The sequence below is a fragment of the Prenolepis imparis genome, unplaced genomic scaffold (genome assembly GCF_030444845.1).
Source record: "Prenolepis imparis isolate NDT839.2.m4 unplaced genomic scaffold, iyPreImpa1.0 SCAF_4, whole genome shotgun sequence".
Taxonomy (NCBI): domain Eukaryota; kingdom Metazoa; phylum Arthropoda; class Insecta; order Hymenoptera; family Formicidae; genus Prenolepis; species Prenolepis imparis.
Window position 1 is genome coordinate 7,963,006 of NW_028141162.1, and position 25,658 is coordinate 7,988,663.

Genomic DNA, 25,658 nt, shown 5'->3' on the forward strand with positions numbered 1-25,658 from the left:
TAGCATTGTTTTTAATTCTTAAATATATTCTTTTAGTCCATTTATATGATTCTTGATAAGTATCTTATCTTTATCACATGCAGAAATCATTCGGTAATGCCTTATTATTAGTAAACTTTATTTTCAAAACAAAATTTCTCCATTCTCAAGAAAATGTTCAAAGAGAAATTGAAAACAATTTGTTTTATAAATAAATATACAGTGGGATATGTTAATATAAAACTCATAAATTATTATTCTATTAATTGAGAATAGACGTTGTACTACACACTATTTCATTTCGAAACAATAGTAATTTATTTTAAGACGTAAAAATTTGATGTTTTATGATAAGCGAAAGAAAAACTTCAGAAGCTTGTTTGAAAGAATTCATTTTTGTATTGCAAGTTTTGCATGAGCATAATTTTATAGTACAAAAGAGATTATTGCAAAAACTAATGAATGCCTACGGCTGTGGAACTAATAATTTAAAGTAAGTAATCCACATACTTATTTTACATTTGTTATTCACATAGAAAACGAAAAGTACATCTCATATAAACGTAAACTAATAAAATTTTATGTGAATTTGAGACGCTCTGTGTAGTTTGACGATTAGGCACAATATTTCAAAGCAACCGAAATTTTAAACTTCTTCATTTGAGAAAGATGGTTTGATTGTGGAAACATTCTTTTCCCCATACAGACTGTTTCTCCCTAAGCTTTATGTAATATTAAAAGTAGAAATACATACTCCATTGTTTTACTACTGTTTCTTTTTTTACTTTAATATTATATATATTCAGTAGTCAGTCCAAGGCAAACTTTTTATCCGCGATAATGTAATACAATATAGCTACTATCTTCGTATTTCTTTTAAATCGATCTATCTATATATTACTTTCTTTTAAAAAATGTATACTTAACATTTAATATATAATATATATCTCTTTAAAATATTTACAATCAATGCTATGGTACAATATTTTAAATCGTTTGTTATATTTATATCTTATAAAGGCAATTATCAATGTAACTACTATTCTTATCGTAATATATCGTGTAAACGCATTTTCTGTTTTTACAATAATAATATGTTTATACTAGAATAATACAATACAAGAGATAAAATATTTCTTTACAAGATTTTGACACTTCTCTATGTGACATTTCTGTTATATACACAAGGAGTGCATGACAATGCAAATTATTCTTTTTATCATTATTACATTAATTTTTATGCTATAGTTTTCAAAATGGACCGAAAAATATAAACAGTACTAAATACTAAGAGAACGTATTCTTTCAATTGTTTAAAACTTTTAATGCGAGAAATGTCTTGTATATATTGTGCAAAAGAATTATCTCAATATTATTTTATTAATAAATTAACAGTTCACTCATAATATATGCGTGAATAAGTAACCATAATAAATTCATATTCCAATTATTAAATTGAAAATTAATCTTAATTTTAGATCAAATAAAATACATTTTTCGACATTTTCTATTAATACTTACTACTTCAATGTTATTTTATATCAACACATGAAGAGAACCTAAACACATATAATTATCATAACATTTGTTGAAAAAACCAAAGATTGTTCACAATATGCTGAGATATTCAGAATTGTTTTCTAACATATACAAAATTTACTAATTAAAAACATATTATAATGTAGCATAAGCTATTTTTCCCATACAGCGTATATATAATTATAATGTAAAATATTCATTTACAAAACAATTGCAACATCAAAATGTTAAATGAAATATGTATATTTCGTACATTTACTTGGCAAAAGTGCAAAAATATAATTAAAAAATTATTGAACACGTAGATATATATTTAAGTCATAATTATAACAGATCCATAAATGCTTAATGTGATGTATAGACATAAATAGCATATGCTACTTCTATTGTAGTGTAATTCAATGTATCCCACTGGAATTCCTTATATTAAAGATTACGTGCATTTGTTTTAATATTATCATTATCGTTGTTCATAGGCATTCATTATAAATCGTAAGTGATTCTAATTGTTCGAAAATTTTCTTCAAATAAATAAATGTTTAAATTAAAATGTAACATAATCACAGACAGTTTTTACGAGATTCTCTCGAATTCTGCATATAATATATCACTTATACCTTTCAATTCATATTAAAAAAAAAAAAGAAAAAAAAGAAAAAAAAATAGAAATACAATTTCAATGGGATACACTGAAATCAATAAATTCGATGTGTTAAAAATTTTGACTTGACACACATTAATAAACTAAATAAATTAAGAAAAATTCACTAGAATCATCTGCACTTAGTGTCTTGCATTGAGTTCTAACATATATATATATATATATATATATATATATATATATATATAACTGATATTCAAGTAATTATAAATTAATCGTGTCCAATGTGTGTGAATTTCTAGATGCACTGTTGTCCTTTGGTGATGTTGTAGCAATATTAACTTGTTTCGTAACATTGTTCGTAAACGGCATAGAAAACTTAAAATCAGCACCATTTGGCAATTTGCGCATAATTTTGCCGGACGTGATAAGTCTGCCGAAACCTTCTTGGTGAGCGAAGGCGTAGCCCGACCGTAGAGATCGCCGTGTACGTCTCGTAGACGGTGTACGCAGTATATCCTGACTTTGACGGGAACGCAATTGTGCCAGCCTCTGTTTCAGTCTGACTCTGTCGGACAACGTCGGCCTGACGTCCATAAAGAAGAATCGCCACGACAGTACTGGTATAACGAGGATTATACAAGATATCACCGTTGTGAACCAAAAGGTCGCCTCCGACATAGCCTGTGAACGCAAATTAAATGCTTGAAATATTTGTAATTTTGAAGAATCTAAATAATTCGTGGCAACGATACGTACCATCGTAAGGCTGCCCACGTAACTACCACCTATGACGAAGTTGTAGAAGTAATCTAAAACAAAATACCAAATAAGCGAACCCCACACCATGATGTGGTTAAAAACTGTCCAGTACGACGTGTCGAGGGCTATTTGAACGGTGACGACTATAACTAATATAGTAGCTACTACACTGCCCAGCAGCATGTGATCAGAAAGTACGTAACCCTTTGGTGACACCCCATCTTTGTATGTTCCTGTTAAAATATATGCGCATGCGTAAATTTATGTTGTTATTGTAATTTGAAAATAAGCATTAATATACAGTTCTTTTATAGTAGATGCAAAATATTTACCATAAGGTACTAAAAATAATACACAACTAGCATAAAATCCGTGCAGAGCACTCCAACAAAATTCCTTCTTGTTAAAGAGTAAATTCTGCAATCCTGGTGCGTATAGTTTTGGATACATTAGACTATTCTTGTCGTTAACATCCTGATCGAAAATCCCAACTGCCAAAACCGGTAACGAGGTATAAAATAGATTGTAGACAGAAATGTACATAGGATCAAACACAGTCTGCAAGAAAATATATACAATTTTATATACAATTGTGCAATTTTAATCGCTCGCAGTTCATTTACTGTTTTCTTACAATGTATTATCAGATAAATTATTACATTCATATTCCAAATAAATATCGACTTTGGAGCAAGCTCTTACAAAGGAGAATTATAAATCATATTCGCCTTTGAAACATCATTTTTCTTTTATGTCTTTATTCACATTCATTATATTATTATAATATAATACTGTGTAAAATTTCCAAATGTCTTACCTGTGCACTGAATCCGCAAAAGAAGGCAAACCAGATATGGCAGAGGGTAAACGCAAAGTTCTTATAAAAAAAATACCTAAGAAATTTACTCATTCTGTAGTACGACCATCTGCCATGGACCAAAAGTAATCTTTCCAAGAATCTAAATTGCCCTATCGAATAGTCCGAGGCCAATACGGCCTGCAAACCTTCCTGCCCACTGATACCAACACCAATGTGAGCCGTCTTTATCATCGAGACATCGTTGGCGCCATCGCCAATTGCCAGAGTCACCGCGGATTTACTTTTCTTAATTAATTCGACGACCATCGCTTTCTGCAGTGGTGTCACTCGACAACATATTACAGCTTTACCTGTAAAATTCGTACTACGTCAAATATTCATTCTAAATAAATGATCGATTCGAACTTACATTGACTGGACACGTCTAGAAAAAGCTGTTCCAGTTGTGGATGCAACGCATGAACCAAAGAATGTCCATTGATGACCACTGCAAATCCTGTCGAATGCTCCATTTCATGTTCGTCCTGTTCTTCCCTACTAGGATTGTATTCTGTATCACTGCTATGCAAAAAAATGGCTTTTAAGCAAAATATAGTTATTTCATTCAAAATAAATAACGATCTGATGTCCATTCGACGAGCTTAACTTTATTAAATTCATATATAGTATACAGTTATAACAAAACTTGAACCAATAAATAAATGATTAAAAGAAAAGATAGATAACAAATCGCACAATCTCATCATTAATAAAACAATTAATAAAACAATAGAAAATTTTGAAACTTTATGTTATTAAAAATAATGCACGTTAATCATAAATGATACACAGTGCGTTGTATTAATAACTACAAATACAAGAACGTGTCACAAGCAACATACTAATTATGTTAATATATGATGATCTCACTAAGATTATATTATTAAGCATACAGAAAGAGAAGGAGTGAATATCAAGCATCATGATAATTTTTAGTTATCTATGACTATAAATGTATCACTAAATAGTAGAATACCTCAGATATGACATGTGCAGTATCTGAAAAATATCTGAAGTGTGATTTATAAAGTCAGATTTCTACCAGTCAGACTATCATTCTAAATAGCTTGATTATATTGCTGATTAATTATCAACAATAATGTAGCAAGTCTCGATATCTTTGATAGTTGGAAGATATAAAAGACAATTTTGTAATGCTTTTTAAGTATAAAAGATACTAGACAATATTATTAGATACACATGCAAATCGTTAAGTTGGATCTTTGCGATATAAATATAAATAGAAGATGAGATGTACAAAACCAATGCACATACAATAATTAAGCATTATTATAAAGTATGATTCGTTATCACATTCTTATATAATTGTCCGAAAATAAATGCCTAAAAATGTTTTTATTTCATACTTTCTAGGTAATCATTATAATTTGAACTGCATTGCAAGATCCACTAGCTTGGATATAAAGCATATAAAAGTCTCCAGAGGTTAAGTACAATAAATTCTCATATAATGACAACAATATAGACATAGAAAGCATTACATGAAACATAGCCACATTCATTATGAGAGATCAATTTTTCTTCTTTTTCTTTTAACGAATGCGTTAATCAAAATCAGCAATAGAAGAAGTTAATAGATTGTACTCCGTCTCTTTCATGTGCCTGACCTTTCCTTGTCCCACCTGAATGTGACGATGGAGAGAGTCGGCCGTTTTTGTTGAGTCGAGGCTGTTTTAATGGTTTCCAAATATCGCGTCAACTGTGTCTCCACGCCGTCGTAAGTAGTGGCATCTATCACGAAGACATCCGTAAGATCGTCCGTCAGCAACTGACACGAATATCCGATGTTGATAGCTGTCTCTGTGAAAGAGTTCAATGTGATAATGTAACTAGCACATAGATATATGTTCACATAATATTTATGTTCTCCAAAAACTTACCCTGCTTGTCACCAGTTAATACCCAAAGCTTAATACCAGCGAGACTCAGATTGGCGATGGTCTGAGGTACACCGTCTTGCAATTTATCCTCGATGGCGGTAGCACCTAATAACGACATATCTTTCTCTATCTCTTCGTAAATTGCGTCCAGCTTGTCGTCTCTATTTTCTTGGCTTAATGCCGCTTCTTGATGACGTTGTTTCCAATTATTGAAAAAGCTTTCGTCCAAGTCCCTCACGGAAAGGCACAATGTTCTTAAACCTTCGCTTGCGAACTTATTTAAATGATCCAATGTTTTTGCCATTATTTCTTCGCTGTCCTTTTTCAATCGCTCATAGATAACATTATCCGCTCCTTTGCAGTACAATCGAAGTTGCCCGTCTTTCCTCAAAATTACAGACATTCTCTTTCGTACATTATTAAAGTCCAAAATGCAGAGTAATTCGTATATCTCTTTTTTCCCCATTACTTCGATCGTTATACTGTTGGGCGATCTTTCCTTGAAGACAAAACCAAAATTTCTAGCAGCGGATACGAGGGCAGCTTCATCGGGCGACTGTGCTTGGTATTCAATCTTGCCATGTTTCTCATCCGGCATAACAGTGTGACAGAGTGCCAGCAATCTGAAAAAACTGTGGACATCCTGATTCTCTCGATTGACGGCTTCAAGCAATGCGGGATCGTAAAACTTGAAGTCTGGTTCGTAATCCTTGTTAAACGAGAAATCCAAAGGTGGCATTGTCTGCAAATGTACGATGAGATTTTTAAGAATTTCGTTGCGTTTATTCGCGTATGTTACAACGAAGTTAGTTATGTAGAAGGGAGAAAGTTAATCTTATTAACGAAAAATCAGGAAATCCGCTGTTGTTAAAAAATAAAGTAAAGAAAGCTAGACGAAAAGCTAGAAATCTTCATATGTATTACTCAGAATAATATACTTTGTCTCTATAAAAATAAATCCATTAATTCGTTGAAAGACACATAAGTTGTATGTATATATATTGTTAGTTGAATTACCTCTGAAGCATATATATATTACAAGAAAATTACGAAAGAAATTAGTCTTAACAATGTATTAATATAGTAGAAAAAATAAGAGCAAACAGTAGCGTATCTATTTAATAGCATAAAGTTCTAACGTGCAAGAGAACACGAATGAGATACAAATATAGTTCATAAGTTATCAATACAGATATGATTGAGATACGAGTTACTTTATTAAGCGTAACAAAGATACTAGAAACGCTTTGACTTACATGATGTGCGTTATATAGAATGCAATGATAAACAGATAATATTGAATGTGATGTGTACAATCGCAATGACAAACAGATAAAAGCGATAGCATATACAGATTCCGTGACAGAGAAGAGGTGCTAATTATCAACATGCGTACTGAAGACTTGTGTGGAATCTTCGGACTGCCGTTGATGCCAGGTTCCGGTGTTGTATTGGATACTCTGTCTGTTTGTTCCAGAAGACGTACGTTCGGACCACTTAAGGGTGTATAAACTGGACGTACAAATTCCTGTCCGCTCTTCCATCGCATCGTCGGCGTTGGAACAGCTCTGTCCGTCTATACATGCAGCACACACATGCTAAGTGATGTATATGAAATCTCTTGCAAAGATACGACCATGATACGTATTGAAATTATATTTGCATGTAACTAAAGGAAAACATCGTGTATGATTTAAAAAAGAAGTCACAATCGACACTCAGAATAATCTACAAATTATGTAAGCAATGTGTGCGAGAACACTTTCAACGCTGATTGCATACTAGTGATATATGTTTTAACATGTTTTGCTAAAACAATTGCAAAAAAAATACATTTTATAATTTTCCGCATAATCATTATCAGTTGGAAATTATGTTAAAATAATAAAAATTACAATAAAAAGGAATATATTAATGTTATATCATTATATTCAATAATATAATGTTGTATCATTCTATCATTGAACGTCATATTCACAATGCAATATGATTCCACTATATGTATACAATAACAGAATTTTTAGCGGAAGCATATATGACTAATATTCTTTTCGCGCAACATTGGAAGCATAGCTATATAATGCGGATAACGTATTTTTCTTATCGTGGACAATATGTATATAATTTTGTAATAAGTAACATGAATGTGTAGCACGTACCCTATCGTCGGCATCGAGAATTAGAGATCTTCGCAATAACGAAAGAAACAACTTACCTCGTTCAAATCGATGATCTCGCCAGTAACCTCATCGATGATGTCGCCATAAGATTTTCCTGCTACAGAACATTTGTTGAAAGTCATTATGTTCTGCGTCAGTGTCCCGGTTTTATCGGAGAATATATATTCTATTTGGCCCAGCTCTTCGTTTAACGTGGTAGTCCTAGCTTTAGCGTGCGTTTTTGTGGGCGCGTAATACATTTCCTCATCCCAATTTATCAAAAACGATTGAACGAATCGAATAACTTCGACACTCACATATAAACTGATTGGCACCACTGTGTTCAATACGATCGAGTACGAAAAGAACACGAGTAGGGCGATCACTGTGGCACCGGTTATGGGCTCGCTCGGCACTAAAGAGTCCCATGGCAGATACGTTTGGAAATAACGACCTACCAAGCTCTCCCAAATACCACAGCCGACCATGCAGAATAAACATAAGGAAAGTAAAAAGAACACTATCCCGATGATGAGAAGATTCAGCAGCCTATCTATAGAGGTCCTCTTAAATTTGGTCTTCCCTGAGTTTTGCATCAATTTGGTATCCTTGCCTGCAAAGATCACCATGCCATAGCACCACTGCGTGTTCCTGAGGACGCAGCCTCGTAAAATAATCTTGTCGTTATCCAATGCGTACCTGCAATATTTGCAAAACATTAATGGCGATATCTTCTATAAATGATAATTGAATTAAACTTTGATACACGCGCAAAACAAGAACCAGCTATTTCCAGTTTTTGCAAGAAACGCGTGATCTGCTGCGGAATATTCCATTTAAGATACTTCGTTCTCATTTTCTTTCATTTACGATATTAAATCTTACTTCTGTCCTCTCCACGTGAGTGTTCCATCAAATTTATTCAACAAATTATTCGGGGTTTCGCAAACGATCTCTCCATCGAATTGGCCGATCAATTCATGATTATCCATCATCTCGGCAGTTTCGGGCAGGCACTGACGACACTTCAAATTCGTCTCCCTACACGAATGTCACAGATTATTGCAACAATTCATCTCTATAGATATGTACATATTTAATTGTGTATAAGTGAGTGATTTTCTATACCCGTCCAATTCAGCTGTTTCGATATAACAGAGACCGTTCGGCTCGCTCGTCGTCAGGAGCAGAACGTCCGCTGCGACAAACTGATCGTTCTCCATTCTGATTACATCGCCCACTTGAACTTGCGACCATTTCTCCTCACGAAGATTAGTACCTCGCAGTGTTCGAGATTTTCTATTATTTACTTGAGAATCGTTGCTATGCCGTTGCTAAAAATTCAATTACCACATCGTATTATTTCGCGAATAATATAAATTTTTTAACACTCTGTATATTTTTCTAAAAGGCGTTTTATAAATAATTTTACAGCTACTTTGCTGTTAGTTTTGATGCTAGTTTTTAATATAGAACTCATTTGATCGTTCTTGTACATTTCCGCAGAATGTAGCGAAAATAACGAGAGCAAATTTGACAATAAGAAAAGAAACTTACAAAGTCGTCGTAGGCATCTTTGACGGCAGTGAGCGTGAGTACCCCTATAAGCGGTATAGCTGTGGTGATAGGGGTTAAGGAGGATATGGCGGGGATCATCTGAAGCACCAACAGGCATAGGAAGTAAAAGTTAGCGAGCCGCTGAAACTGCTCGAACAAATTCAATGGTAGGAACGTCAGGACCGAATACTTGGACGTCTTGATGTAATTATTCTGCAAAACAATAAAAATATTCGTACGTAATCTTTTTGTCATCTTTAGATATTAATTTTTTTTTATTTAACAATATTTAATTTTTAAACTTTTTACATTTTACACACACAAGACTCTGACAAAATAGTAAGAAATATAAAAAGATGCTTTTCTCTTACCGCATAATTAAATTGTGAGTTGTACTCGCGATTGTTGGCGCGAATCCGCCTCTCTGTTTCTGTAAAAATGACAAAATAAACAAAATACTTATTGTATGCTTTTAAATTTATAAAAAAATAATCAATGATTCTCATTAGATATATCAGTAGATATTTGTCATCCGCATAAAATATATTGCGCTAAATAATTAGAGATATTAAGGAAAAAGACAAAAATTTGCACGATTATATTCGTACGTATGAAGAATGTAACTCAAACAATCGTATGAACGAAATGGAAGACATAGTTGCTCTATTACAGTCGATTTTTTTCGTAGTTAATCGAGTAATCTATAATGTATTGCTTTACACTCGCTTGTTATATATCTATTGCGGCAGTTCCGCATAACTGGATAAACTATTAATCGTTGGCTCGTCGAGCGAAATATTGCAAAGTCCAGCGCAATATGGTGTATTACCACGAAGAAACGATCGAATCGATCTTACGTAGCAGGCACACCTCACTGTCACGTGTTCGTGAAAAGTACGTGGGTGTTACATATACACTCGTGTTTTATTTATGGAATTTAATAAATTATTCGAATGTCCAAGGTGCGGAACCTTGATGGTCGTGCAAAGTGGACGTTTGCTGAAACTTGCATTAAAATAACATTGATTGTCGTATCTGTTGCGTAACCCGCGCATGCACTATTCTACTCGCGATAATTGCGTCGAGAAAAGTGACATAAACGTAAATACAGCGTGTCAGTTAAATGGAACTCGTACACAACCGGTGCCAAAATCGCGACTGTGTCAAGGAAACTCGCGATTCCCTCTTCAAAAATGTCAACAAAAAAAAAAAAAAAATTATTATTATTATATAAGAATCGCGTACAAAATCGGATATAATAATTTATGCGAGCAAAAAAGTTTCTCTACGGATATCGACAACATTTCCTATGACACGAAAATAAAAAAGTGTATACATAAGTCAGTATAGAGATCGCAATCATCGCTCGGGACCTTGACTGGGACCAGCGGTGCAACTCCCAGGGAAAAAGAAAAGCCCGACGATCCTGGTTCGTGGGAACTCACCGCTGGAGAAGAAGGACGTGCTACGACCGATGCACTCGGTGGCGGGCGGCGAATTCGGCGGCACCGACGAGGAGGACGAGGCGGCGGTGGCGGATCGGTACCTGGTGCCCTTCCAAATCACCAACTTGCCCAACACTGTCAGCAGGGATTCCCGTAGGGTGTTATGCCGGCTGCCGCCACCCAGACTACTGGACGAGTCCCTCTTGGAGCACTCGCCCACCGCCTCGACCTCGTCGGACGACGAGCCGAGGGTGAGCGCGTGTGACCGCTGCTGACCACCGCTACCGATCGTCACCTCCAATTGCGGTTGCTGCAGCTGCAACTTGCTCCGCTGCGTTTTCCGCCGCTTCTTCCGCTTCCTGCGGCCGTTATTATTACCACCGCCGCCGCCGTTGTTGTCGTCTTCCTCGGCCTCCTGCGTCGAACATCTGCGGCTACCTGGCTCGCTGCTCCTGGACGTCCTCGCGGTACCACGACGTGTCGACGCATCCGCTAATTCGGCCTCGTCGTCGTAATCCTTCACCTTATGGTCGCGCGACATGAATACGCTCACGTTACTCGGTTCACGTTCAAGGACGGGTAGAAACGATCGGTCGAGGACACGCCGTTTGGCACGACAGATGCGCTTTTTCGTGTCTAGCAATTTTCATGATTATGGTAAGAGAACGAAGAATTCTCCTTGATTGTCTACGCGCGGGTCTTTCATAGAGAAAACCGAATTAATAGAGACGAGGATGCAGGGTAAAGGTATGGGACCAAAAATTATGTGTCGTGAATGCAAAGAATATTATCTCGTCAATAGAATTGTTAAAAAAGTATCGAAAAAAAAAAAATTATATAACGTCGAGATTTTTTTTAAGACGATTAGATGCCAAATACATTCTAGCTAGTCAGACTCAGCCCAGGCAACTATGGTGTGACTATTTGATTTAATACTTTCCAAAGTATATAATAGGATTAAATTAGGCGCCATCGCGTCTACTTCTGCAAATCTTGTTTATGTCGACGTTTAAAAATAAATCGGCCACTTTGAGAAACCTTACAAGACTTCGACATCGATCTCGCGATATTGCATTTTTACGAAGATTGCGTCGTCAAAAGAGACCTAAAAACCATTCGAACCAATTAAACTTGATTTATTAAATCTACTATAGATGCAGATATGCCCACACATTACTGCTTTACACGATAAAGAAATACGCAGATGAGAATATTGCGATAATTAAGAAAATTAATATACGCGTGCGTGTGTGTGTGCCTCGATTGGACAAGTAACCATCGTTATAATATACTCTTCATGCGCGTAAATATCGATTGCACCGTGTGTACTACTTTGCCAGCAGTTTACTCGATTCACGTGGTATATAAAATAAACTCGCCGAAGATCGTGGGTGCTCTAGAAAACGCGTGAAAAGCAGCGCGGCATGTACGAGTATAGATCGACGCGGAACGCGTGTATGAAAACATGTCACGGACAAAGTGAAACGAGACATTTTCCGGTACTCGCGATAAAGCTTCGGTACATCGATATACGTAAAAGTTAAACGACTATAAGAACTTTATTGAGTTATAAGCCGCGAGTGCGCGTTTGTCATCTTTGACTTTCTTTTTTTCTCTGCGAATGACGCGCGAGAGAAGATCTGTCAAAGTTTATGGCGATGTGAGAATATCAAAATGCATATGCATGAATTGTTCAGTGTTGAAATGCATCTTTTAAATAATAAAAATTGCAAAACTAAATGTAACTTTCATATGGAATTTTCTCATAATTTTTTAACGTCCGATTCCATCTGGAATATATTTTAGTTCAGCATGTTGACATTACATCATGTTAAAGTTCTCGGTAATAGCTAAAAACTTGTACGGAGTTTGCTTGACCAAACTGTACGAAAATTCGACTGACTGGCTCAAATGCTCCGATTTACTCTCGCAAGCTGGTTCGAAGTTACACGCGATGGCAATTTCACATGTAACAAGATTGAGCTTGCATTTAAGGAAATATAAGACGGTGACTGACGCGAAAATAAAACTTCACGAAAAAATTGGATCATTACGAAAAAAACTTATATTTTATATAAAAAAGATATACTTTTTATATATGTCTTTCTCGTAAGAAATTGCACATTTTCCATAATTGAGAGTGGATATATATCAACAAGATTAATCAATTATTTTCAAACATCTTTTTCACAACTATGGTCTGACTGATATGACTAATAAGATGCAATAAGAATCGGGACTGGGTAAGGATAGAGATGTGTCCGTGTTAATCTTGCAAATTATTGGGCAGACATATGTTCTGCGATATGTAATAACTCAATCATGTTCACCAACAAAGTCACGTTCAAAGCGCATTACTTGTCAAACAGCACGCGGGCCAGCGAACGGAAGTCTATTGCATAGTATCGAAAGTTGCATAACTCTTCGACCTCGGTATTGCGTACTTGAAAAGTCAAATTGCTTTTCCAACGAGTTGCATTCAATTCGCGGTAGAATAAAATTAAAATTTTTTGCACATCTTGTGAGCGTCAAAAAATATCGAATTTTATATGCACATATGTATACTATATATTGTAAATTTTTGTAGTACTTTGTATTATTATAAATATTTTGTAATATTTATCGTAAAATTGAAAAATCTACGTATATCTGACAAAAGTATAAAATAAAATAATCAAAATGTCTTTAGGAGATGCAGTCAACATATATTTACTAAAAATTATGCTTGACTTCTTCGCATCGTGTTATGCAACAAGCTATTGTAACTATAATTAAATCGTATAGTGTGTAATCATTAATCTTACGTAAGTACAAGGCATATGTAAAATCAGACATTTGTAATAAATACTGAAACTTGCTAATCATATATATACAAGACAATATCTATCTCTTCAAAGAAAACTATCGTGTATATCTCTTTTTTATTAAATATAAAAAATTATTCAATAATAATATAATTTATCCATTTCCTCTATATATTAATATAAAGTTAGAAAAAGAAAAAAATAAAATTCTAATACAAATCAAAAATGTCTATTTGTTTGAATATTTTCAATGAAACAAAAAAATTCTAAGATTTTCTCTTAATCAGAGGTGTCGCATAAGACAATAAAGCACGAGAAGTTAAGCAATTAATTTATCCAAATTAGAATTCATGTATTAAAATATCGATAATCGTATTGTCAGGTAATCTATATTTTCTCGAACACGATATCTCCTTGTTATCCCGGAGATGGTTTTTTTTTCACGCGTTTCGCGGCGACTTCCGTTCGTCGCGTCCTCGAGAGGGGCTGAAGACTCACCTCGAAGACCTCGAGTTCCAGCGTGTCGACCTCGACGCTCATCGTCTATCCTACGCAAACTATAAACCCTCTATAAGGCCAACCTCTTCTGCCACCTTCTGGCACCTGAGCCGCGTCGTCGCCGGCGGCGAGACGATCTCGTCCCCCCCGCTTCGCGCTTCGCCTCTTACATAGTTCTTCCACCTGGGACCCACCACCGTCTTCTCGTCCTCGTGGATCATTGCGGGACCGCATTAGTCCGCCAGCTGGCCCCTCGTGATGCCAATTCCCCTGTACCCGGCCACAGCACCACTACTGGACTGCCTCTCGTACCGACGATCCAGTTCTCCGATCGACATTCTCTCGTAAAGGTTCGAGTCGCTCGAAACCCCCCGTGTTCGATGCTGTGTATCACCACGCGCAAAGCGTATGTCTTTCACCCTCGGCAGTTGTCCGCAATTCTCCGAGAAGAAATTTCAGGGAATTCTATCGAATTTTCTCGGGTCCCGTAAACGCGTCACGGAAATCTGGACTCGCGGAAGTTTTGCCCGTTTTACGGAACACAGGAAACGTTCTTCCTGCGGGACCAAGTCTTGAAACATCCCCTCGATGCGAACGTTACGCCTATATGTAATAGTAAACATGTGATCGTGATTCATGTTTGGAGGATCATGCACGGAAAAAAAATTGTGTAGACAACGAATGGAAAAGACTGCAAATCGAATTATTCTCAACGGGATTGCCAGGACTCGAATCGCTAATCATCCCTTGTGGTCGATTTTTGGAAACTTTCCAAGTGGAGATTAATCGTTGCAATAACGAGGGGACACAAACTTGTGTAGCGAAATTTTCATCATTTATTATATTGCTTTTGTATTATAACTTTTTAAAAGAAATATATTTATCTATATCGATTAAACTTATTTTCTCTCTGCTAGCTTAATTATACTCTTTTAATTATCATAACTTTGGAACTATAAAGATTAATTCAAGCTGGCACTGAATTACTATATGTAAGAAAAAAAAGGAATGCGGTTAGACGAGTTATCTAACACGCCTTCCTGACGACTTCTTATCAAGAAAACAGGAAAACAGCGGAATTCAACCAGATTATTGCACTTGGAATATTAGTTTAGGACCAATTAATTTTTAATACTAGATTGTTTTGATCACAAATAAAAATAACAAGAATAATATTTATCTTCTTATAAAATTTTTAAAAAATGTACAGACGCATTTATACAAAATCTGCTATTTAAAGTAAGAAAAAAAGTTATTTTAATTTATTTAAAAGATTATTTTAAAATTTAGAATGCCATATTTTTCGTATAAATCGTAATAATTTATAAATAAAACTAGCAAAAAGTGATAAAAAAAACTTTTTGCAGCAAATAATTATTTTACAAATTGAAATTAAGCAAATAAATAAAATAGTTAATAGATATACCAAATATTGAATAGGCAAATGGAATTGATAGATACGTCAAAATAATGAACAGAGATGTAGCCGTCTATATCGCATTTATCATAAATGTTAAACTATTCTTAAACTTGAATAGACGTTTCTCATCCTCGTGAAAACATGTCACAGAAAAAGATTGCAACGCACACTTATCCACCCACGTGTAAGCTAAGTGCCGCGTTTGTGTGTCAGTAACCGGAGATGTTCGCAATAAGCGGATGACAGCACGGTATCCTGTTTTCTAAAGCTATTTCTCAGTAATTCTAGATAGTACGCTCATGAAATCACCTGCCTATACTATTTATGCGTAAATAATAATTGACCATTCTCGAAAGCGGCGCATTCGTTCCGCTTGCAGATCAGAATGACCCATCGGATAAGTAATAAAACGGCACAATTGTGTATCGTGAAAAGACGCCGGCATTTCCGTCCGTAACAAGTTTATCGCGAATAACGGAAGTGCAAAAAAAAAACATGAAAATTTAAGATTGCTTATTCGAAACCGACTTTTAACAATAAAATTTAAAAATAAAAAAAAATAAAATTAATACTTCATTGGAAAAACTAATTAACTTGATTTTTTTTAAAAAGCTATCACAAAGAATATATTTCAGAAAGAATATAAAATTACATTTATTTATATGTATATTTTAATGTAATTAATAAACATAATTGCTCTCAAGAAAGCATTCGTCAAAAACAAAGTACGATACTGTCACGAATGAGTACAAGTGTACTTATAGAGCGTATAGATCCTTCGAAGAGCAGCGTTCAGCGCGCTCTTCGTCGTCCTTGATCTCGTATACTAGAATGATGTCATCGTTCGCCAAAGCCGCCACTTCTGTTCTCGCACGTCTAGCAACAAAAATACCCGGACTTCCTCCCGAAATAATGGCGAACGGATTTTATAGTGGCCGCGGCGCGCGTATATTCGAGTCTGACATTTTCAAACATTACGACGCGACGTCGAGATGTCGAACTATCAGTCAATCGTACCAAAAAAGACGCAGAGTTTAAAAGGGGCGGTTCTTACATAAGATATAATGGTGCTCAATCGGAAAATTATTTCTGAATTATGTCGAAGTATTATCAAAGGAAAGAATGTATTGCTTAACGCGATAGATATTCATAGAACACGTCAATAATAGAAGAAATGACATCAAATATTATTATTCAAGATTTTATAAAAAAATATAATTCGACCTTTAATCCCTTGCCGAGTAATTATTTATTCAATTAATGTTTTAAGTTGAGTAAAAAAATAAAAATACACTAATTACACATAAATAAATACTAACTATAAATAATAATGAAGACAATATATATTATAAAATATTAATATTCATCATTGATGTTTCTCTCCCACATTAACTATGCGTATACATTTTCTTGATGAAATATAGTTAAGTTTAGATCTTTATATTCTACGATAACGAAGCCAGCTGTCGGTTTCCTCACTCCGAGATATCGTAAACAAATCATTCTATATTCGTAGCGTTAAGTATAGATTGACGGTTATATATGCGAGTACGGATGTGGATGTACGTACGTTCGTCATAATTAGCTCCGGATCTTCTGGCACGGTGTGACGCGCGATAATTTACAACAGGGGCTTTCACGATCCCGTCTAGATTTTGTCTGGAAGCACCGTTTTCGACGATAATGGAGCAACGCGCGGGCACTCCACTTCCGTTCGTAAATGCATTAGCGTGACGATTCTCTTCACCGCTATATAGAGCGAACTGTTAACTGTTATACTGATCTATTAGCGCGACAAATTACTATATTTTTATTCAAATTCGTATTTTAAATGCTTATAGTTATTTTTATTAAATACGGGATAAAAACGAGAGAAATCTCGAGCATCTTCTCAACCTAACTAGAGACTGCTGGATAAAAAGTATAGCAGTTACGTCAATACAGGCAATAATAGCTCAGTGACGAATCTTCTCTATAAACATCAATTAAAGTTGCGATTTAATTGATTCTCCACCTCCTTCTGGAGACGGAAGTAGGAGGATATACTTCGAAGACAGACATTCTGCATTATGCGCGCACGAAAACAAAAGTTTGACCCGATTGAAAATGTGAGTGATGAAAAAGGGAAAGAGAAAGTTCGGAGTGCATATCGCAATCTCGAGAGGTGTCAGCTTGCGACCGAAATACATACATACATACATTTATTTTTCCCTCTTCGCGTCACATATTTATTTGCCTCTTGAAAAAGAATTTTACGACGTTCGCGCACGCAAGGTTTCCGTCCGTAAGGTTGATTCACACTATACGGCACGGACCGTCACGTTCCGGCAACGGCACGTATCAGCACCGGCGCGACAAAACATTAAAACATTCGTTTTAAATGAGACTGTCCACACTAACCGACACCGACCTGCACGTTCCGTCAACGGAACATACCGGCATTGACCGACATTATCGCAAAGAATATTTTGACGGTTCGTGTCGGTACGTGTTGGTACGTATCGGTGCCGGGTCTGCCAATATGAATTAAGATCAGGTCTGGGACCGGGTTGTATTTCTTTGTTTTAATATAGGATGTACCCATTTTCGATTTTTTTTCTTTACTTTTTTTTTTTCATGATCCATTTTGACTGCTGTAAAACTGACGGACGACGGACGATTGTCGAAGCAATCTGAACATATGTAAAATTTGTCGCGCCGGTGCCGATACGTGCCGTTGTCGGAACGTGACGTATAGTGTGAATCAACCTTAATCGTAAAATAACCGGGACCGTCAATATATCTGCGTCGATATATCTGCGTCGGAACTCGATAAGAATTGAATTACATACAAAGGTGCTAGGCGTTGTCGTTTTGTTATCGATGACTCGCGATATTATGTCTCGATGACAAAATGTCGATTATGCATTGATAGGAGAACAACGTGATATGGAAATAAAACGTAACGCGTTCTTATCGCTTGCATCATCGCATACGACAGTTTTCGATATCCGAGATTCGTTGTGCAATTTAAAATTGACTAAGTATTTTGTTGAAAGTCTTATTGTCAAATAAAATATTATTTTCTCAAGGCTTCCGATATTTAAGAAAAAATTAACATTGCGATTCAACCGTGAGATAAAACAATACATTAGATATATTGATGTATGAGACTAATATTATCTTCGTCATATAGAAACTCGAAGATACGAATCCTAGACACTTGAATGCTTGAACATGAAACGAAGATTCGAGATATGGTCGCGATATACTCTTGTGGTATTGTACTCTTATACATCGTCACTTTTTGCAGCACCTGATTGTGAGATCCGCTATGCAACTCGTATCGTTTTATTGCAAAGCCAGAGTAAAGCACTCCGAAGAACGCGAGCGATATATATGACTCTAGCTGTGCCGTAGAGAGCTTTTTGCACCTTTAACCGTAGTAACGGCGATGTGTATTCGATAATTGGCACTCGACCAAGGCACCCTGTCATTCGTTTCAATTATCCAGCTTTGTTGGTGATACAGCCGATTCTATACACCTACACGAGCAGCGCATACTGATAATGAGTCAGGCGTCTTTTTTCTGTCTTTCCCCCTTCCCTATCCCCTGCGACACTGCAGCTGTATGGTAATGAGAAATGCTGCGATTGTGTGTTGCACGATGATGTAACGCAAAACCCATTTAGATTATTCTAGACTACAAACCCAAATCCCTTAATGTTTCTCAAAAACAAATATTATCTTTAAACAAGAGCATTATACTACTTTTGTTTCATTTTCTTATTTTTTTTCTAAACTAAACAATCTGTTTAATTACGATTCTATTTTATAAACGCGATTAAGATTAAATGTTAGATTTGTTGCGAACTGCAAGATAATTTGACTCTAGCAAAGCAATAACACATTAAGACAATGTCAAGACATAATGCACAATTAATATGAAATATGAAGAATTAAATTGTATTTAAACGCATTTTAAAACAACTAAAGAAGAGTCATTCCAATTACACATCATACTGCGCACATTAGGACAGGAACCCTGCCGAAAGTCGAAGGAACATAACTCCGATCAGCTCACTCTCGAATTTATCGCATAATGAAACAATAATGAAACGACCCACGCAAAATCGCAATTTCCCGGGGAAACACAAAAGTGGGGCGTCCAAACATCGCTATATGGAGGCAAAAGGTCGCATGGCAATCACCGATATTATATCACCTAGAACCTAGATCCGTAAGTCTAGGTGGAAAGTCAAGATATATATGACTCAAATTTTGAATTCCGATAATTTATTTTCTCAAACTAAATTAATTAAATCACAAAAATATGAAGATCTTTTAATTCTTACAGTATCTTTCCAAGAATTAAAAAATTCAGTTTTTCTATTCGTCACACAGTATATCAGGAATCAGATTTTAGTAAAATTTGTTCTGACAAATGTAATTTAAAACCTAGTAAATAAAATAAGATAGCTCTGTAGAGTGTAGAGAGATGTCACATCTTACAGACTGTAATCCAGACATCTCAAAGACAAAGTATCTTTCGTCAGTAAAAAGGAGTAAAAATAATTTTCGAGATAATTTCCTTTGCGTAAAGGAGGTATCCATCTGCAACACCGTGGAACTTTTTTAATAAATTCCCGCGACTGTCAATATATACACAACTGCTTTTTCTCTTCCACGTGTATATTTCTCCAGTCGGTCGATCGATCCCATCGCCGGCTGGCTACTCTCGAACTATTATCGTTTGTGTATAATTCCATCCGTAGATTGACATAAACAACAATACCTTCTCGGTATGACGCAAATTTGCAATTCTAAACGTTGGCACGTTGTTTATAAAAAGTTTTTTGTATTCTGTATTTCGAGAAGTAAAAAGTTTGTTGATTTAAAACATATTTGAAATATTTTTTAGAAAGTTTTTTACAAGCAAGTCTAAAAAAAAGTTAGGAAAAACTATGTTTGCACTTTTAATCTTTTGTTAGAAGAACCTTGTAGAAAATTTAATTTTTAAAAGAAAGTGTACTCAATATATATAATAATAATAATAAAGAATAATTGTTAAAGAATTTTTTTCTTAATATATTTTTTATCTTTAATAGTTCTTTTATAAAAAAAATCTATAAAAAATTAACATAAAATCGATATGTGTATGTGTGTGTATAATGAAGCAGAAATCTCTATAGATACTCATCATTAATAGTATATAGATATTGGTAATACAATATATAGATATACGGTGTATCACGATTAAATAATAATTATCCTAATGCGTACACAAATCAGCTATGAGGTATTAATAATAACTGAACTGCTCATATTCCCTACGAGTGTCGAGCGAGTTATTAGGTCGTTCTAGTTTAAGTTTTCCAGGCCAACAAGCAGTATCATCGTCTTGCGTAAATCAGCGTCCCTAACATACAGGATGTCCATTAACATTAACGGATGTCATATAGCGACAAATTCTTTGAGAATTAGATCTATAAGTAACAAATTTCTGACAATTTTCAACTTAAAGAATTTTAATAATTAAAATTTAAATTAAGTTTTTTTCCGAAACGCTTAAACTTACTGACTAAGCTAATTTCAACTTGACTGAAACTCAAGCTTTAATCGTCTGTTTATCCTTGAAACCTAGCCAAAAATCTCTAATTTCTAATGCTGATTGTCATCGATGTGATGTTTCTTCTGTCAAATTATTCGTTATACACGGAAATCTATTTTAAAATTCCCAACGAATGTCAGCGATCATTATAGCAAGTGAAGATACTTCGTATAACGATACCAAGTTTTTCCATCGAGCTAATAAGCGATTAAATAAGAAAAGATTAAAGTAAATTGCGTCGTTACATCTAGAAGTATCGCCCGGTAAACTAACTAGTAACAACAACTAGCTAATAACAACCTCTTTCCTTTTTCCTTTCATGACAAAAGATAAAAATATCTATGATGAGGCAATATATCTTTTGAAGATATGACCTTTCAATGAGTTAATTAGTGTATGAGTTGTGATTACTGTAATGCTAAAACTTTGATAAAAAAGAACGAATATGTTTAAAAACCACGTGAATGCATTTGCACAATTCTCCTGATAATGAAGTCTATATTTATCTCTTAGGAAACTCGTTTTCAGTATAAAAATGAGCCGACTTTACTCTCTCTTATACGTCCACGAAATTAACAATTTGTCTCCATGCTACTCCGGCAGTCTTACGATCGACACTTTCGATCAGCCGTTAGATATAATAGAATTCTCGATGAACCGTCTATTTACCTATAGCCTTGCAATAATTCAGCCACTAGTTGATTGTCCATCTGCGTGTTTGTTATTGATCGCGTATGCATTCGTAAAGCACTCGATAAATATGATTAACGACACGTGGCATGAACGGCGCTCCCATTTTCGACGAGGCGGCTATACAAAAAAAATTCCCCAAGGAAAAAACCTCATGTTATTACGCTAATTTCTTTCAGCAAATACATTTACAAGGTCAGGTTATGCCCGACCCGATAAACGTCACCATGAAAGACAAGTTAAATGACGCGCTTCGCGATACACGCTGGAAAAGATTTCTAATTAATTAAACTTCACTGCGCGTTCAAATGAAAACGCGAACTTTATCCTGTCCCATCATTCTCTGCGGTTTATCGATCGACAGGCACGCAAATGCGGCTGCAAAATCGAAAAGGTTGAGTAACCTACTTTTTATCCTGAGACGAAAGGGAGAATGCACTTTGCATTCGATAAACGCGATTGACAATCTCGTTCTTTTTCGGTATTTGTCTGTTTTACAAGGCAAATTAATAACAAAAGAAATAAGTAAAAAAAACAGAGATGCAAAAACAATCTTCTGATTGTTATTTTTGTCCTCGCTTTTCTCGTCTTCTCGAAAAAGTTCATGTTAATTTCATGTCTTTCGAAGTAAGTCTGAACTTCTCTCCATCCTCTCCCTTCGTTTCTTAAATTCCGAGATTTTTCGACCACAAGGGATGATCTTATCGGTTTCAATATTTCATGGTACTTTTCCACTCGTCATCCTCGAGGGAGCGACGACTTTACTACGAAGGTCTCATCAACGTCGTTCTAACGATCGCCGTCCAGACACAGATACAGAAAAGAGAGAAAGCGATATCGAGACCGAGTGAAGGAAAAAGAAGTAAATGGAAAAAAGCTCTATTATATATATAGAGGAGAGACTTCAACTATTTAATAAAAAAATTTAATCTATATTTTTCATTCAACTGGACTAAATTAATTTTTTAATTCACGAAACTGACAGATTTCATCAATAACTTAATCTTCATCAAAAAAGTAAAAGTAAAAAGATTTAATCGATATTTCTTGTTTAACTGAAATTAATGAATTTTCCATTTCCAACAAAATTTCGCGAATTAATTTCGCCTAAAACAATAAAGGTCTAATCAACATTTTTCGCACAAAAAAAAAGAATAATATAATTCATCTAAAAAAAATCAAATAATTTTTCCAATTAATTAATCTCTTCAATACAAAACAATAAAAATAATAATCTACAATTCAATTACATGTTTCATCTAACTAAAATAAATTAAATTTTTAAACTAAATATATTGTTTCCAATTAGTTTATCTCTGTCATCATGCTTTTTTTTTAAATTGACTTTAATAATATGAATATGGGAAAATAAAAGAGAGAAAAAGAATGTGAACTCGAGAAAGGAAGGAACCTTACCGCGTAAGCGCGTACAGCGACGACGAGGCGCGTATGAACGCCCGAGAGGCTTTTAAACGACAATCGATCGCCGTCGCGATGAGGTCAACGTTGGTTATCCCGAGCGTATACGAGGATCAACGCGGAAGAGGATCGTCAAACGACAGATCGGAATCGTCATCCACTCGTATCAACGCCTTGACAAATTCCCTCGATTATCCACGATTATTACGCAAAGATGGATGAGGATGCGATGACGTCGGTAGTATGTGATAGCGAATCCCTATCATGATACCTTCATCATCACAGCTAAAAACGTTTGCTGTTACGTTAAACATTCGTACGATTCGCTGCACGATTAAAAGGAAAATTGACAAGACGTCGACCGACGAGGACATTGAAAGAAACGTCCAGATGGTTCCATCGTCATTATCGTCATAACTCACAAGACGCGCGATTTCCTCTCTCCCTTCGTAGAATATATATATGAAAGTCGCAAATAGATCAGCCGGCGATTGGGGCGGACACCGTTTTTCATTTCACGTTCAGCACCGGCACCGGCACTGTCACCACCACCATCATCATCAGCATCACCACCATCACCGTCGTCGCCAACGTCGTTACCATCACCGTCATCGTCTCGGAAGCGCACCGAGCCGCGACAACGACGACGAGTCGTTAGCGCGCACGACAAGACGACTGGTTGATAACGAGGAGTTCGCGAACGTACACGCAGCACTCACGCACCGAGGGTGTCCGCGGTTCCTCTCTCTTCTTCACGGCGAGGGATCACGACGGTGCATCTCACCCGGCGATGGAAACGGAACAGTTTCGCACGGTACGCATACACACATACAGGGTCTGCTGGTTCGGTGTCGAGGTTCGCGCGACCTCGAGGCGTCGTCCAATGACGGCGCCACGCGCCGCTCGGCGTCGCGACGCCGGCGATGACGACGTGGCGAAAATTCGAGACGACGACGCCGAGCGTCGTCGACGACCACGGGGATAAAGAGGGTTGCTGCTGCACTGACAGTGGCGAACGCAGCTGCGACCAGGGGATCGATCGACCCGTCCACCAGCTGTATCTCTACTACACAGATGGTACCAACGATTCGGGAAAGTTCCGGAACAACAGCACAAGTCGGTAAAAATTATTTACATTTTGTTCGAGGAGAAACGCGAATAGTATATAGAATAATAATGAATAATGATGAATTAATAACAATGGACTGATTAATAATGAATTTAAAACAAATAAGAGCTTCTTTTATACGTATATGATATATATATTATACATATACTTACGCGCGCGCACGCGATGAATATTATTTGCGTTTGTATCACTTAAATACAGATATTATTCTGGATAAAAAATGGAACTCATAATTTAATGTGTAACCTTCATAAAATTTCTTGTTTGTAAGAATTAAGAAAATACTATTAGAAAAATATAACTATTATGTGACTGTTTCCTTTGTGCACCTAATGAGGAGATAATGAACTGACCGCTACAGTTGAATAGCAGGAGATTGCCGGAATAAATGAACGTAGTCAAAGAAACGTCATACAGTATTTTCGCAAAAATATATATATATATAGCCTGGTCATTTGAGGGGTTTGAAAGCAAAACTGGCGTTATATATAAAAGAAGCAACTATTCAATTTAAAAGGATAACTCCGGTTGAAACAGAGTTAAAATTAGTCAGTAACTGAATCAATTAAAATCAATCAATATACACTTAACACGTTGTATTACGTGTCGTATTATGTCTATTACGTGTACATGCTATTGTTACTAATGAGAATCATTGATGCTGACAAGTGTCATAGTGATCATAATGTAGCGCGGAAAGATGAGTCGCCTCGCCTCAACATATTAAGATGCAATAGGCATCAATAAATAAAGCTCACTCACCTTGCATAGGCCGCGTGGCAGCGCTGCGCGACATTGTTCGCGTAGTTTTAGGCTGTACTTTCCAGTTAGGCGCTTCTGTGGACGGAGTCTATTGATATGTTCGCCAACGCGGAAGATGACAGCCGTTAGACGATGCGATCTTCCGGCGCGACGTTGGTCGGCTGTTGTAAAGTAGGCATCAAGCGTGCGTCGACGCGGTATAAAAACGTGGTGCGTACAAAATTCTTCTCCGTTTGCCCGGTGATCAGTGGTCAGCGCCGTCGTGTCACCTCCGGACAGGATCGTCTCACTGCCAGCAGTGATGAACGACCTTCGAACGCGATGCTTCGTTCCCGGGACACTGAGGAGACGACGACGGGTCGGCGATCTTTCTATCGTGGGGCACAGAGGACGAAGAGGATCGAGGCACGTAGGTGACGAAGGAAACGACGTTAATGAAGATGACGTTCTCAAAAGCAATGAAGGAGGCCTCTTGCTGGATATTTGACAGCGTTGACGGCGACGTAAGGCACGGTGCGGCGGCACCGCAACGACGCTCAAGTCG

The 25,658-nt window shown here is 36.1% G+C and overlaps 1 protein-coding gene across 12 annotated transcripts; it reads right to left on the reverse strand.

The window, feature by feature from the left end:
• Positions 1–101: 101 nt before the first annotated feature.
• On the reverse strand, positions 102–25,280 carry Atp8b (ATPase phospholipid transporting 8B). Of its 12 annotated transcripts, none has more exons than XM_083036101.1 (16): positions 25,115–25,244; positions 14,188–14,707; positions 10,803–11,325; positions 9,729–9,787; positions 9,358–9,570; positions 8,929–9,134; positions 8,686–8,841; positions 7,857–8,499; positions 7,038–7,217; positions 5,642–6,383; positions 5,369–5,561; positions 4,111–4,262; positions 3,699–4,051; positions 3,214–3,439; positions 2,879–3,114; positions 102–2,803 (listed from the first exon to the last, which is right to left on the reverse strand). In XM_083036101.1, exons 2-16 carry the CDS (start codon positions 14,323–14,325, stop codon positions 2,384–2,386), a joined length of 4,440 nt encoding a protein of 1,479 aa, XP_082892227.1. In that variant the 5' UTR covers positions 14,326–14,707; positions 25,115–25,244; the 3' UTR covers positions 102–2,383. The 12 variants fall into 12 exon arrangements, with proteins under 12 accessions (XP_082892227.1, XP_082892228.1, XP_082892226.1 ...); XM_083036102.1 differs by lacking the exon at positions 25,115–25,244 and adding an exon at positions 23,646–24,108; XM_083036100.1 differs by lacking the exon at positions 25,115–25,244 and adding an exon at positions 23,495–24,108.
• Between the last annotated feature and the right edge of the window lie 378 nt (positions 25,281–25,658).